This window comes from Diabrotica undecimpunctata, unplaced genomic scaffold (assembly GCF_040954645.1).
Source record: "Diabrotica undecimpunctata isolate CICGRU unplaced genomic scaffold, icDiaUnde3 ctg00000631.1, whole genome shotgun sequence".
NCBI classification, from domain to species: domain Eukaryota; kingdom Metazoa; phylum Arthropoda; class Insecta; order Coleoptera; family Chrysomelidae; genus Diabrotica; species Diabrotica undecimpunctata.
This window is the reverse complement of record NW_027311928.1, coordinates 318196-333985: the sequence shown is the minus strand read 5'-3', so window position 1 is coordinate 333985 and position 15790 is coordinate 318196. Positions and strand designations below refer to the sequence as shown.

At 32.6% G+C, this 15790-nt stretch overlaps 1 protein-coding gene across 1 annotated transcript in view; it reads right to left on the bottom strand.

Annotated features, from left to right (window-relative positions):
• Positions 1-3247: 3247 nt before the first annotated feature.
• Positions 3248-15790, bottom strand: part of LOC140431322 (phosphatidylinositol-binding clathrin assembly protein LAP-like) — a 112184-nt gene continuing 99641 nt past the window's right edge. The window contains exon 13 of the mRNA XM_072519255.1: positions 3248-14055. Coding sequence (XP_072375356.1) covers positions 13966-14055 — 90 coding nt within the window. The 3' untranslated portion in view covers positions 3248-13965. The remainder of the gene's footprint in view (positions 14056-15790) is intronic.

Genomic DNA, 15790 nt, shown 5'->3' with positions numbered 1-15790 from the left:
CATTGATATCTGAATGTCAAGAGAGTGACGGGCGGACAGTGTTATCTTTTCGAAAGTAATATTCTCATTGCAATACGACAACATTGTGAAAAATCTCCGGCAAATAGTGCAAATAAATATTAAAATAAGGTGGTCAGAATTATTTCATGAGCGTACAGTCGGGTAACATGGCATCAAAACCAACATGCAGTACATCTGTTGATAAACCAGATAAAAGGAGGTAGTTATCTGTGTGAGAAAAACAAATGATTAAATCGGTTTACTAGTGATTACGATGAAGAACTTTACGTGAAATGGATTTTCGGTATTTAGTTCAAATCGGAAGAGACGAAAAAGTTCGTTAATCGGGGGAGACGAACTAGTGATATGGCGGAGAGAATATTTACAAAAAATTCGTGATTTAAGACGTCTTGAAAAAAAAAATTATTATATGGACGAAACGTGGTTGAATGAGAATCATACGAAATCCAAAGTATGGCAAGCCTTAAATATTAAAAATTCACGACAGGCTTTTAATGAGCTCAACCAGCTTAAAAGCACCTTCGGACAAAGACAGACGTATCATTATTACGCACATAGTAAGTGATTAAAGGTTTCTTACAAGGTGGTTTCAATGTGTTGACCTCAATCAAAACGGGTAATTATTGTGTTGAAAAGTGAGCATGGCATCACCGTATTAAGAACTCCACCGTATAATTGTGAATTGAATCCTATCGAGCTGATATGGGCACATATAAAAAATTAGGTAGCGCAAAGGAACATAACATTAAAATTAAACGATGTCAAATTATTACTAGAACAAACCATACAAAATATAACCGCTTCCAATTGGCAGTCATGCATTAAACATACACAGAAAAAAGAAGATAAAATGTGGGGCGTAGACATGCGTGTTGATGTTCTTATTGAGCCCATTGTTATTACTCCTGGAGAAGATAGTAGTGATGGTGAATTAACATCTGGAAGTGAATCAGCATAAACATATTTATTTTAAATAATAACTAATATAGTTCTAGTGAATTTGTTTTCTGTTGCTACATTCCGAAAGTACCTGTGAGATCCTAAGAGTCTTACGAGGTTATGATTTTGTTAGTATGTACCTAATAACTTTATTATCGCACAATTGCGGTTTACATTAGGTTGCCGAGTCTATTATTATTATTATTATCTGTAAAGCAGTTGGTATTTATATTTGAATATGAATTTTATTTTAAAAATATAAATAGGTACATAAAATCATTATTCCAATGTCAGCATATGTAAGGGGTTCCTTTCGAATTAGTCCTCACAATGATTTCTCTTATTTTAAAAATGAACACGCCATTGAACATACCCGTGTCTCGACTCGGGCCCCTTCAGAATCTACCATTTTTAAGCAGATGGGAAGACATGTCAATGAGGCGGTTTGGAAAATCTCTTATTTTTTATATACACACATCTGTATACACACATTGTAGTTAATTTAGCGGTTCATCTGGTGAATGGACAACGACTTCACGAAAGAAAACAAAACCCAAGAGCTGAACGACACGTTGAAATGTTACCTTTTCTTAAAAGGAGACTTGACAACGTATATATTGTTAGATATATTTTAAGTTCAGAGGTAAGTCAGAACCTGTTTATTAAAAAAAATGAAATAAAATAAATGACCTTCCCGTTGGCCATTTAAATCACGTGGTCGATAAACCCGGCCCATTAGAAAGAGATGCAGGGACTGCTTTGCGTCAAAATCTGTTTATAATAAATCCATAAAAATGCAAAAAATAAGACTATCTATCAATCTACAATATTACCAGCTTAACCAGCACACCATCCATTTTAACAACCTACTTTTTTTCACATGTATACTTTATCTATAAAGAAAAATATTTTTTGTTAATTGTAAATAAAAGAAATTAATACTGAAGTAAAAAATTACGATTAACTATTTACTAAATGTGGTTAGTTTTAAATATTTGGTGGAATTATTTTCACATTTCTTAATTCGCTTCAGCAAGATCAAGATATGTATACAGAAAAATATATCAGATATTTGCCAAAACATGATATAATCCTGGTTCAGAGTAGCGTTCCTAAATTAAATTAAATTAAAATTAAAGGAAAAATATTTTTGTCCAAATTGTATTTAAATCTAATAAAAAAAATGAGCCACTAAAAACTAAAAACAAATTGTAATAAATTTCTAAAATTCAAAAATTAATTTCACTCTCCTGAAAACTTGATATAAACGATATTTCGGCTTTTGGGAAATCACCACGGAATTGTTATTTCAGTCTTATAAAATCCGAGTTATTCCAGTATACAATTCAGGCATGCATGCTCTAGGGGTGACCTCCGATCCCACCACATTAAATCCTTAAGAAGAATGAAGAGAAAGTAAAGTGACACAAGCTTACCCTTTGTTGCCGTAACACTTGTTTTAGCATACTGTATTAGCACCCTTATTTGAATACTTATAAGATCGATACTAAAAGCGATATAAGACACAACTCAAAACTTAACAGCTTCAGAAGCTACTGACTATGATTTATGTAAAGCTGTAAAAAAATTAAAAAGGCCTTAATTTAGAAACCCTCCTCTACACACTCCAGATGGTCAATGAGCAAAAAGAAATGTTTCCGCCGAGCACTTTGAAAAAGTCTTCCGACCATATCCCGCTGAAAATAACTTCGACATTGAAGATAAAGTGAAATCATTTCTGAAAACCCCATATCAACTGGAACTATACCTGTTCAAAATTTTACCGTTAACCAAGTCACAAGATCCATACAAATGTTGAATCCAAAAAAATCTATCGTAAACGCTCCATGGTACGTAACTAACAATGTTATTGCTCTTGATCTTAAAACGAAATCTGTCAAAGAAGAAATATCCTACTTCTCCCAGAAGTATGACGAACGCATAGTTACCCCAACGCATTGGTTGAACCCCTAATGGGACGTCCCGTCTAGCGAAGGTTAAAAAGGCATCTTCCATATGACCTGCCAGTCAGATTTTTGGAACTTTGGTACTTTTCTATAGTATAGTGTTATATAGTGTTTAATTTTCCCAAACCCAACCTTATATAAGTAAAAGGATGTTCCTAAATGTTTTGTTACAGTCATTACATTTACTTATTGTAAAATTTTACAGATTTCAATATTAATCTGACGTCGCAACGGATATTGACTATTTAAATTGTTTATGTTGGTATTCCTATCACTTAGGGGTAAGGGTGGAAAATATGTGAATTAAAAATAAAAAAACCTTTTCCGAAAAATATTTTAATGACTTATCTCTCAGTCAATAATATTTAAAGAATCAAAGAAATACTTCAAATTAATGATACAAAGCTAATGATACATATATTTTAACAGACTTACATTTAGACCAGACGAAATTTAAAACGTAATAAGTATTAGACAATGTTAACAAAGGGTAAACTCAGCAAATTCGTTACAGCTACTAGAAAACTAACTGTAAATTACCATTATGGTTTTTTGACAGCAAATTTTCTTATATAGGTATATACAATTGATAAGCAATGGCTTCTGTATACACAAAATGTACAAAACGAAATATCCTAACAACAAAACCCGATAGCATTTTAATAAAAATTTTAACAATTAGAATAACAATAATAACATTGTTAAACGTGGTTTAAAAATGTATATGAGTTATTAACTCTAATTTAATTTAAACGAGAAATAAGAACTACAACTTGCATCTCAACATGAAAGTAAAAAAAATGAAAAAGTACTTGCCGCGATGCAGTAGTACGTTCCTCAGTACAGAAGAAATGAAATATCAAATAATCGTTATAGAGGTATATTTGGTTGATAAAATGGTAGAATTACGTAAAGATATTATCAAAAGACCAACTAAAAAAAATACGAGATGGGAACGCGTTTATACAGAAATATTTACAGAGTAAAGAGAAGGAAACTGGATACAGATAACCAATGTTTAAGGAGATATAACGACCTGGGTCACGCAATGTTTATAGCGATACCTTGGTGAGCTTCCCCTCGGTAAGTCGAGTTAAAGGTTCGGGATGATTCTACTAAATAAAAAAAATTCTTATGTTCATCCGATCGGTACTCCTCCGAGAGATGCCACAGTCGTTCCTATATAATAAGCGACTTTGTAAAGGCAATGGAGCCGACTCACAATGCATTAATTTAACATACATTACATAAAATCACAAGCATTACTTGCGAAAGATGTCCGTGGTGCAGAGAAACTGCCACATAGTCTTAGGACTATAATCGACAAATATCATACTGGCCAAAATTGTTCGCTGATTCGACTAAATGAAAACGTACGATATAGCTAAAAGTTTAGCTCTGTATCACTTGATGTTTCGACTTTGCGGGTGTAACAATGAAGTCAGTTTGACTTTTGTGCTTGATTTAAGTTTTTCCATAGTTTAAGAAAATTGGACAGTGTGTTTAAGTGGCATATTTTTTCAACCACTAGATACAATGCGCCGCAAACCATTCATATTAAAAAATAATATGTTAATGGAGAAAAGGCACAGAATCGAAGTCAATAGTATATGCGGTAATGACTCACGAAGAGTTACAACGCCGTTGATGATCGTGAGTTGAGAAAGGGGAAAGGGGATAGTGGCGCGCCATTACTGAAAAGAAAGTCAGACTTAACTGACAGTATACTAGAGTTTTGTTATACTGATAATTATATAACTCCCAGAGCCTATACATATCTACCAGTAAAGATTTCTTAAAATAAAGTAACAAATTATAATTAAGCTGATGCTACTAATGTTTGAACTACCCATACATTGTTGATTTGTTTAAAGTAAGTAAAGTAAACTCCATAAAGTGCACTAAAATTATATTTACAATACAAAAACTAATTGTACCTCCTGCGAACAACATTGTTTTTTCAAGATACAACTTTAAACATATCAGCAACTAATGCCAAAACTACGACATTTTAAAAATTTCGTCAAGTCTAATTAGGTTGTTGTAAGATTCATTAGCTTTTAATAGCGTTTTCAATAAATTCACCTACATGTAACAGGTATATCTAAAAATATGTTTCTGCATCATGACTCTATTTTAACATATAGTACGTTTAAAACTTTTAAAATAACAAAATCTCTGTATGGACGGCAACACTCACTTTGCATTAACAAACAAATAGCAGGTCTAAGACCGCTTAATATTTAAAAGGTAATAAATACTGCAACAACCATTCACAAATCTCGATTGTTTAATCCTCAAAAATCAATCAAAACTACAATTTATCGCAAAACTGCAATTCTTATTAAGACTACAACAGGGAGATGTATTAGTGTCTCATTTTTAATATAAACGGGAAAACCGGTAAGAGACGACAAATTAGACAACGGATCAGGGATTAATATGACACATCAAAGAGATACCTTCATTAGCGTTTGCTTCTTCAAAAAATATTACTTCATTTTGCATATATCGGAAAACAAAGGTTTGTGCTAATTCTAAGTATTATGCATCTTTATTCTATAATTCTATTCAGGCTTGAATCGATACTTTTCGCCAAATCTTTAGTTCTAAAACGACAAAAAACGGGACGATTTCTGAACGATACGTTAGATGCTGCTGAAAGTAATTCTTTTGTATTGCTCCAATTAAAAAAATTGGACAATCATAATACTGGATCTATTATTTAAGACGATTAACTAATATTTTGGCAGAGGTTCATATCTAGTAATCAGCAAACAATAAAAAAGTACCAAGAAAATTAATTACGAGATACGAGATATTCTGACGGGAATTACTACCCCAAGAACCCCAAAAGCTTTCATGTCGTTGTGATTTTTGTCCAAGATCTCGATCCAAGCTTTTTGACCATAAATTGAGCCATACTCGCAGCCATTATGGAAAAATATGTCATTTTTTCAATGTCATTGGACAGATTTTTTATACGAGGGTCACTGACGACCCCACGTTGTAGTTGGCGTTGTAGTTCTAGGGTTAAACAAGGAAGATAATATGATAACAATAAGAATAAAATAGTAACGCTTACATCTTGATAACCATGTAGACCTTAGCATTTTCTCAAATGGCTTACTAACAAGGATTTTAACCAAATTATCATACGTTAAAATAAATTTCCTAACGCATTTTACGCTCTGAATATAATGAATAAGACTGATTTCAATTTTCGACACTAAACAATCGATTTTGAAATAATACATAATCGAAGTACGGTAATACTTCCTCATAAAAGCATGATGGAGAAACGGAACCATCAACATGTGAATAAATATTTATAATCTCAAGACACTTACCAGATATGCACGATTAAATATAACAAATGTTTCACATAACATGTTTTATAACAAATATTTTTATGAAAAATAAGTACTACATTGCCAAAAAATCACAAAGTATGAATTATAAATATTTTATAACAAATGATTGTCTGTTGATGTTACAACCCTGTAGAATTTTTTGACAATGACTGGTTGTGAAGTTTGTATTATTTGGTTAACTACATTGATTAACTTTTTTTAAGTTTACTGTTTATTTTATTCTTTAATCATTTTAAAATTATCATCAACTTTAGATTGGGCAAGAAAATGAAGATCTTATCTAATCAGCTATTTCGCTAGAGTATCGAAATAGGCCTAGGACATGGGATGAATACTATGATGATAAATAGATGATAGTTTCACGAATAGAAAATGAAGTCACAGAAAATTAAGTGGATTTTGATCAGGAGGATGCTACGTTGAAAATATATTTACACTAAATAATCTTCTGGTCACTTAAAATAAGATTGTCAAACCGTATAGAAACATTTTAAATGTTTCTACACGGTCCTACGAAGAGCTAATAATAATAATCCAGAGAGAGCTAATAAAACCTAAGCACAAATGACACTCGTGATTAAGAGACATAAGAAACTGGTGCAACATACCTGATGTCAGCACAGAAATAAAAAGACCATAAGAAACATATCTGCACATGCTCCAACCAACTTGAAAGTCTACACGCTGCTTAGCATACGACACTAAACCAAGAAGGAATATGGATGTTATCTTATGTAACTTCAGATTAGGAAGCTACTCTTCCGTATTTTATCGTTCTGAGGCTTGAAGAGCCTGTAAATTGCCAGACAAATTACAGCCGACAAGGTGTACTAGACAAATTACTTTGGGTAGTTTGCCATTGGTCGTCAGGGAGAGAATAGTTTTTAATTTTTTACTTTTCATGGGAACCTTAATGTTAAACTCTTACAAAGGCAGTACAATGTTATTAACAGTAGAAGAATTGTAGTTTCCAAATTGCAATGTCCTTTTTTTACTACATTAGTAGTGTTGAAGTAAACAAGTAATTTCTCGAGATAATTTTTATATTTATTACTAATCTTCTATTTGTTACCTACGCACATCTAATGCAATTTAAACATAATACAAATTTAACAACCAATTGTACATAAAAATTTGGTCAATATTCAGTAAATAGATATATGAAAAGTTGGTTCTTAATCAGTTAATGTTTGACATTAATAGAGATATTGAAAACACTTTCTTTTGTAAAATATTCTACAAAAATATTTCAATTTCTTAAACGAATTAAAACGAAATGTCCATTCAATGTTTAAAAAAACCACTGGTACATGTTTTTTACGATTGTCCAACGCATTCAAGCAGATTAAAGCAAAACAATGGAACCTATTTAGATTTTTATTTCGCTACAAGAGATTGAATGGTCATTAAAAATGATACAAACAATAGCAGTGTAAAAAATGTACAGGGTTATTGATTATAACCGGACCCCCGTCTATATTTTCTATTGGCATGTAAAGAGAACACAATATATTTGGTAAAGTTATTTTTTCCTATTATAATCGGCGTGAAATATCTATATTTTAAGATGGTAGAGAGAAATGCGCAAACTGAATTGTCTTGCATTACTACAGCTCATTTCACGTATTTAGTCCGATGAGTACTTGAGGCACATTTAGAGTTACATCTCTTTAGATACAGACAAGTTAGAATTTTAAACGCGGACGTATGTTTTTTTTTTCAGCACCTAGGCAACTGCATTTAGTTTTTGCGCAAAATAGAAAATAATCAATACAGAAGTCTATTTAATTCACATTCCTAGTAACCGTCATGTAGGGCTTGTTTTTAAAGGATTTCGGTTTAAATTAAATCGCGGTAGTGTATGTTGTCTAATATTGTCGTTCGATCTATTTATCGGTACGTGTAAGGTGATTTATAACTATGAAGCATATAATTATTATTTGTATTGTAAACATTTATAATTCAATTGCGATTGATTCATGTTAATTTCAAAAATATATTTCTCTCCAGCATTGGTAATTTGATTGACAGTTTCATCTTACTTCGGTGGTTTTCAATATCAAATCGGACAAAAAGGGTGAAACGAACATTATCAAAGTTGCTATGACAATACTCTATTACACTGACAATACGAATATCAACGAACTTATCCGAATAGCAGATCACGATGTTTTAATAGATTTACAGTAGTTTATAATTATGTTTTAGGTCAAGCTCCTATAAGCATAACGCCAGGAGCCGATCAAACAAGGATATATCAAGAGATGAATGCGGATCCCATTCTGAGCATGTCTGTAGACCGAATAAATAAAGCTTTGATAAACATTCTAATATCATAGAACCAAAGGAAGAAGACTGGGAAACAGGTCCGCCAGTAATGCAAATTTAAGTTGGTATACAGGCTGCTCCAAAATCTATGAAGGTACAGAGGCTGGTATATATAGCACAAAAACAAGGACAGAAATCTGGTTAAGCTTGGGAGCATAGCCACCGTATTTCAGGCAGAAGTTGCCGCTATACAATGGTGTGTATAAATGTATCGCTATGCGATAGTCAAGAAGCTCTAAAACTCCTCAGTTCTATGCAGGTTGATTCAAAAATTGTGTGGGACTGTAAAGACTGTTAGGGTAACATCTCCCAGATTGGAAGTCGAAATATATTGACACTAGCCTGGGTTCCAGGGCACAAAGGCTACGTAGGTATTGTTAAGGCTCATAAACTGACCCGAAAAGGTGCTTGTACGCCATTAATTGGCCTGGAGCCCTGCTTTGGAGTTGCGAAGAACACACACAAAACAGCAGCCGTTAATAAATGAGTGCCACAAGTATTTGGAACAGTGGAGAAATGCACCAGGACAAAGACAGACTAAACAAATCATTAAGGGACATTCACCCAAATTCACAGCCAACTTACTGATCCACGATCAAAAGACTGTCAGGGAGATAGTGGGGTTGCTGATTTGACACTGTAGACTCGATAAGCATTAGAGTCCTGTGGGCTTGACGGAATAGAATATTTGTCGGTTCGGTTCTGTCTAGAAGAAGAGGAGACCGCTCAGAACGTTTTAGGTCAGTGTGAAGGCCTTACAAGGCTGCGGTATTTAGAACTCAGAGAGGGAAACCCAAAAGTATGTCTATATGAAAGGACCCCTCTTAAGACTGTAGAAGCTTATTAAGAGAATGGGACTGGATGAGGAGCTTTAAGTGACAAAGGAAAGCACAACAGATTTGTAAAGGTTACAGTATGTCAGACCGAGAGCAACACTAGAAGTAATATGTAATCCTGTCTGAAATTAAAATAATTTTAAGCCAAAAAAGAGAACACTTACTAACTCTAACTACTAACTCAAAATGAAGAAAATGGGAAATATAATATTGTATTTAAAAAGAAACTTTACTTATACCTACCAGCTTCTGATTAAAAAAATTGGTGTGTCATATTTACAGCTAGATATACCAAACCGACATATTATTGTAAGAGAAAGCTCTAAAAAAATAAAAATATAATACAAGAAAAAACAAGATAGTAATAAGCAATCATAGCCATTACGGTAGCAATGTAATTACCAGAACACAATTCAATTTTTAAGAATAGTCCCTACCATCTTCAAATGACATAGATTATATTTATGATCAAGAAAAATAAAAAAAGTGTCTAAAAAATAACACTAATTGATCTATTTTTGAACCACCCTATATATATATATATATATATATATATATATATATATATATATATATATATATATATATATATATATATATATATATATATATATATATTAAAAAATATTCAAAGACTGTATTACAAATATAGAGAAGGGTGCATTTATAATTAATAACCATATGCATTGTATATTAAAAAATATGTCTCCACCACTTAGATTTTTTATACATTGTTTGGAAAATAAAGTTAATATTAAAAAATGGGACGAATAACAATTTCTTTTATTTTAGACCAAGATAATTTATATTGCACATCATTATATTCTTAATTCTACTAATATATTAATCTAGTGAAGAAAGTTTGTCTAGTCTATTAATGTGCTATTACAACATCAAATTAGCATTTGCACTACGGTGAAATTTTTATAAATCAACGGATATTTCAACATTACTACCTCATGTAATAACCACGGAATAATTTCTGTTTATGATTAATTATTCTAAATATTTGTATCCTTCTTCAAACAAATTTTTTGAGAAAATTTGAAAAAGTTTTAGGAAAATGATTATCTTAAAGTTCCCACTCTATTTTGATATCTGACTGAATGATTTATGAAAAAGATAATTTCAGAGATCAAAGTATTTGCCATGCAACGATGTATAGGGCTATAAGAAAAATGCAAAAACTAGAATATACTTGCACCAATTTGCCAAAAACTTCAAGATCTCATGTTTTGATGATAAGAAACACATTACGCCCTTATATAGTATCCACGAGACAAAGACAGCACTAAATACGGTCACCGAAATTTTAAAAGTGAAATCAAAGAAGTAAGCAAGCGATCCTTTCATGACTGTTTTCTTCTCCTAGCAAGAAATGTGACAATTCTATTTACAAACCTACTGAACCCTCATTATACTGGATCAGGAATCTTTGGGTAAACATGTAAGTTTAGCAAATCTTAGAGCCTAGGTCAATATAGAACTGTAATCCAACAAGAAACAACATTTATACTGATAGTAAAGAACCCACTCACCAAATCAAAACTGGCGAGGAACTGTAAAGATCTCCAAAATAAAGTGTCTTTAATATGAGTGTCGGGTCATAAAGGAATGCACAGGAATGAACGAGCATATTTGTTCATAAAACAAGGCTCTAGTGAAACCTTTGTAAGCCCACAACCATTGTATCACCAAATATGCTGCAAGAAACGAGATTCAGAAGTGGCTGATAAGAAATCATTAAAAGAAATGGAGAGCCACTCAAGGGCAAGTCTAGATTAAGAAAATAATCAAGAATAATGATAAAAACTTTCGGACAGTTTGATGAAGCTCAATAAAGAACAGATTAAAATGGTTACCAAAATGGTCACTGGACATTGTCGATTAAGAAAACGCATAAACAAAATAGGTAAGGAAATGGAAGAAGAGACTGCCATACACATTATATGCCGTTGCAATATACTAAACTATATGAGACAGAAATTCACTGGTCAACTGAGGATTGAATAAGAAGAGATCCTAAGAGACTTATTCAAGTTTAATGAAAAAAAACAGGGTATGGTACAAAGACCTTATGACCAAGTACCAGAGATTTAAGTGTCTCGCCTGAACTAAGAAAAAGAAGTGGAGAAACCTACTAAACACTCAACAAACCCCAAATCGTATTTAGCTCCGGTTCAAGATATAACAGCAATTTTTAGTGGGTCATTACCTAACAAAGAGTGAAGTGAAAGCCTACATGTCCAGAACCTGTTCAAAAAATAGAGCAGCAATTGATTTATTCGTTGCAAAATAAATACAAATTAAAATCAGCAAGCTAAATGTTCGAAAAGCACCAAAAATGAATACCCTTAGACGATAAAGAAACTCAAAAAAGTTTAATATTAATCAATTAATGTTTTAACGACAATGTTAAACTAAAATATTTGCTAATCCACTAAAAATTGCTGCAATAATAATGACAAAGATTATACAGATCCAGATACCGAAGATTACATTCCAGATCACCAATTTGGTTTTTGGACGAAACAATCAACCATTCAGCAGATCCAAAGAGTAACTCAAGCTACCAAGCTTTATAATATTAAGAATATTGCACGTATACCTACTTACAGTTTAGCTAAACCTTTGAATGAAATATTTTCACCCATTGGAAGTCCTCCTCATACGGAACTGAGAACGTTTAAAGTAAGATTAGATGAAGGTATGTCCAACAGTTTTAGCATAGATTCGGGAATACCACAAGGTCTTGGATTACTTAAAGCACTTAGAGACTTGGTTTTAAAAGTAAAACATTGAAATATATTAAAATAAGCCTCGCCAAATAAATGTCACACTCGGACAAAAGCACAGTACGTTTAAATAATATAGCAATACCACAATGACTATGGCAAAATCTTTGTATTCATTTAGGCAATTAACTCCAAATACCAAAATCGCAAATAAATCGATATGAAAATAAATGACAGTTAATGCACTTTTTTACATATCTAATATTCAAAATTATCCACACAAAGTAAAAATTAAAGGAAAATAGAAAGTTGGACGAAGGAATAACGAGGAGATAATATATTGGCTTCATCTCACTCCGTATCATTATGCTACGGAAACTAAGGAATATTTCGAGCAGAATAGCATTAATTGTGTACCAAGAGAAGATAACCTTCCACCTCGCTAATAGAAAAATATATGAAAAAGGTTGAAAACCACAGGACAAAACAATCCGAACGACAATTTTAAAAACAGTTGATAAGTTGACCAAAACACATAGTTTCAAAGGAAGGTGAGACAAGCCTTGACTAAATTGCCTTCATTAAAGACCATGAGGAAATTCGTTAAAGCGCCGAGACTTAGATGGGCTGGACACATTGCAAAAATGTCAGATCACGAATACACGAAGAGATTAACGTTTTCAAAATCAGAGGGCTCAAGAAGTAGAGGACGACCACGAAGGAGATGGATAGATGATGTGGAAGAGGACTTACAGATTCTAAGGCTCAGAAGATGGAGGGAAGTTGCCAGGAATCGACAGGAGTGGCGACTTCTTTGTGAGCAATCCAAGATCCACAACGGATTGTCGAGCCACTTATGATAACGAAAGACCATGACCTGTTATCAGTTTTGTAGGTTAATTTTCGTGTTACCAAAGCAATCCAGTAATCCAGCAAGCAGCAGTCATAGTACCGATCACAAAAAAAACGATACTAGTTTTTGCCAACAAAACAAAATATTCCACAAATTACTTCATGAGCGTACAACACATTTATTAACATCTTATTACATCAAATAATTTGAATTCAATCAAATAGTGTGATTAGTGCCAACGTTAAACTAATTAACAAGACAATAGATTTTTTATATGCAGTATATAAGTTTGCATCGTATGAAAACATAGTAGGCAGTTTAAAAATGGCACAATTTAAAAGAACGTACTCTGACAGCAGATGATCAAAGTAGTTCTGTAGATTAGTTATAGTACAGATTAAAAAATCTAGTTTTCATACAATACACTCATATCTATAAAATACCTATTCTTACCAATGGTTCCTAGGTATTAGAGATTAAGAATATTTTTTTTACAAAACTCAAGTACGAGCCATTTTATATTAGTTGTCTAGAACTTGAGTTATTACATTTCTAAAGAAATATTTTTTAAATATTCATATGTAGATATTCAATACCCAGAATCCCTTGTTAGAAGTTGCAATGGATTATCTATAATATATACTACATACTTGGCAAATTTTGTAAAGAACCGTTAATTATACATTGATTTACTGGTTCTTAGTTATATCCGGAATTAACGGACCTTATTGAAAATGGCCAAAAAAATAATATTTTTTCATTAGGTACATAGATGATTTGTCTCTGTTCCTTTTCAACATCTGCCTGTAGACATTTATTTTATTAAATATATATATTAATATTATTCGTTATATTTAACAAAAATAATTTTATACATCTGGAAATCTCTTATTACAGACGAGGATTACTTAATCAATGGAAAAGAAGTGACTGCGGTCCCATCTGGTTCACTGTTGGGTTGAGTTGTGGCATTGGTTGTATCGTTGTTAAGGGGCGCATGCTCTAAAAAGGGAAGTTATTTATTTAAACAAATTCTCGTTTATTTTGAAATATTTATGTTTAAATTTTTACACAAGTATATAAGGTTTATAGATATTATAAATCAATATAAATACATAATAAATTTGGGGATTAAGTCTTTAATGACCGGAAATTCCAAATTTGATTATAGTTGAAACTAAGAATATAAATATTTTCAGTTAATCACTTCAGTTGCAAGTAGTACGGTATAGGTTTGTCCGTTAATGTTTAACTTTTAAATGGCGAATCCAACGACTATGTTTAGTCAAAGGGGAGAACTTTTATTAATAATTAATGAATATAAATATTCAAAGGCCCATGTCTCCAAAGATGGAAAAGTTAGATGGCGATGCATCAAAAAAGCGTGTCAACAAAAAGTGGACACAAAGGAAGGTGATGAAAATTACGTTATTCTTGAAAAAGCATCGGTGGAGCATAATCATGCTCCAGATATCCACGTTGACCGGCAAATTTTTAGTAATTCTACAAAGAGGAAAGCTGTAGAAGATATATGTGAAAGACGTTTAAAGATTGTCCTGTAATAATTAAGCATTGTTATTGTTTAACTGTAGTTTTTGTTATTGTAGATTTATAAATAAACTTTATTCGATTATATTGTTTTAGTTTCATTATTTAATCATTTAAAATTTTCGCTCATGCTTTGGGAATTGGGTTTCTTTTTAAATACAATAAAGTAAAATAAAAACTATATATGTTCACAAAAATATTATCTAAGTACCTAGGTAGTGTGGGGCAGTTCGTAGTCGCTTTTAATCCTACTATAAAACTGAGCCCATTAAAATCTAGGTAGCGTGGGGGAGTTCGTAGTCGCCCTTACAACAGTCGATACGTTCCAAGAGTCGATTATAAAAGTTTACCGCTATAACCCATGCGCGTACACCTCAGTGAGGTCGAATAGTTTTGTCGTTGTTAGAACAGACTGTCAAAGTTGGTTGTTGGTGTCTCCACATATGATTCCCATATTTCAAATAAGTAGTTTAGTTGTACAAAGTGGTTTGGGACTTTTGTCATTTCTACACAATAATACATATGGCAAATATACATATCATAACTTGCCGTTTATAATTCTCTTTTTTAAGAAAATTTAATGTATATGTCTATACGTAAAAAGCTAAACCTTCTTTATCATATATGTGTCTCTCCAATGGCGCTACAGCTCAAATCGAGTCTTGGCCTTCTCCAAACTATCCCTCCATCCTTGCCGGTCCCGCGCCGCTCTTCTCCAAGTTCTGAAACCTAGCAAATTTTGCGTGTCTGTTGCCACTTCATCCTCTCATCTTTTCCGCGGCGTTTCTTTTGGTATTTCGCCCTGCATTTTACTATATGGGGTTTTTTTCGGCAATCTGTCGGCCTCTACTCTCACAGCATGACCATCCCATTGAAGTATCTGAAGTTGAGAGAATTCTAAGATCGGTATCTTTTTGAACAGTTGGTATAGTTCATAGTTGTACCTGGATCTCCATACTCCGTTTTCGTTAATAGGAACAAATATCTTTCTTAGAATTTTTCTTTCAAATACTTCCAGCTTTCTTTTTGCTTTCTTTTTAATTTTCCTGTATTTTCTGTCATCGCTCATGTCTCGAATTGATAACATACTATTGGTCTGATAATAGTTGTGTAGACCCTGATTTTTGATCTCGAGTGTGTGGTTTTGGCGCGGAAGACATGGGCGACTGAACAGTAAACTTTGTTTTCT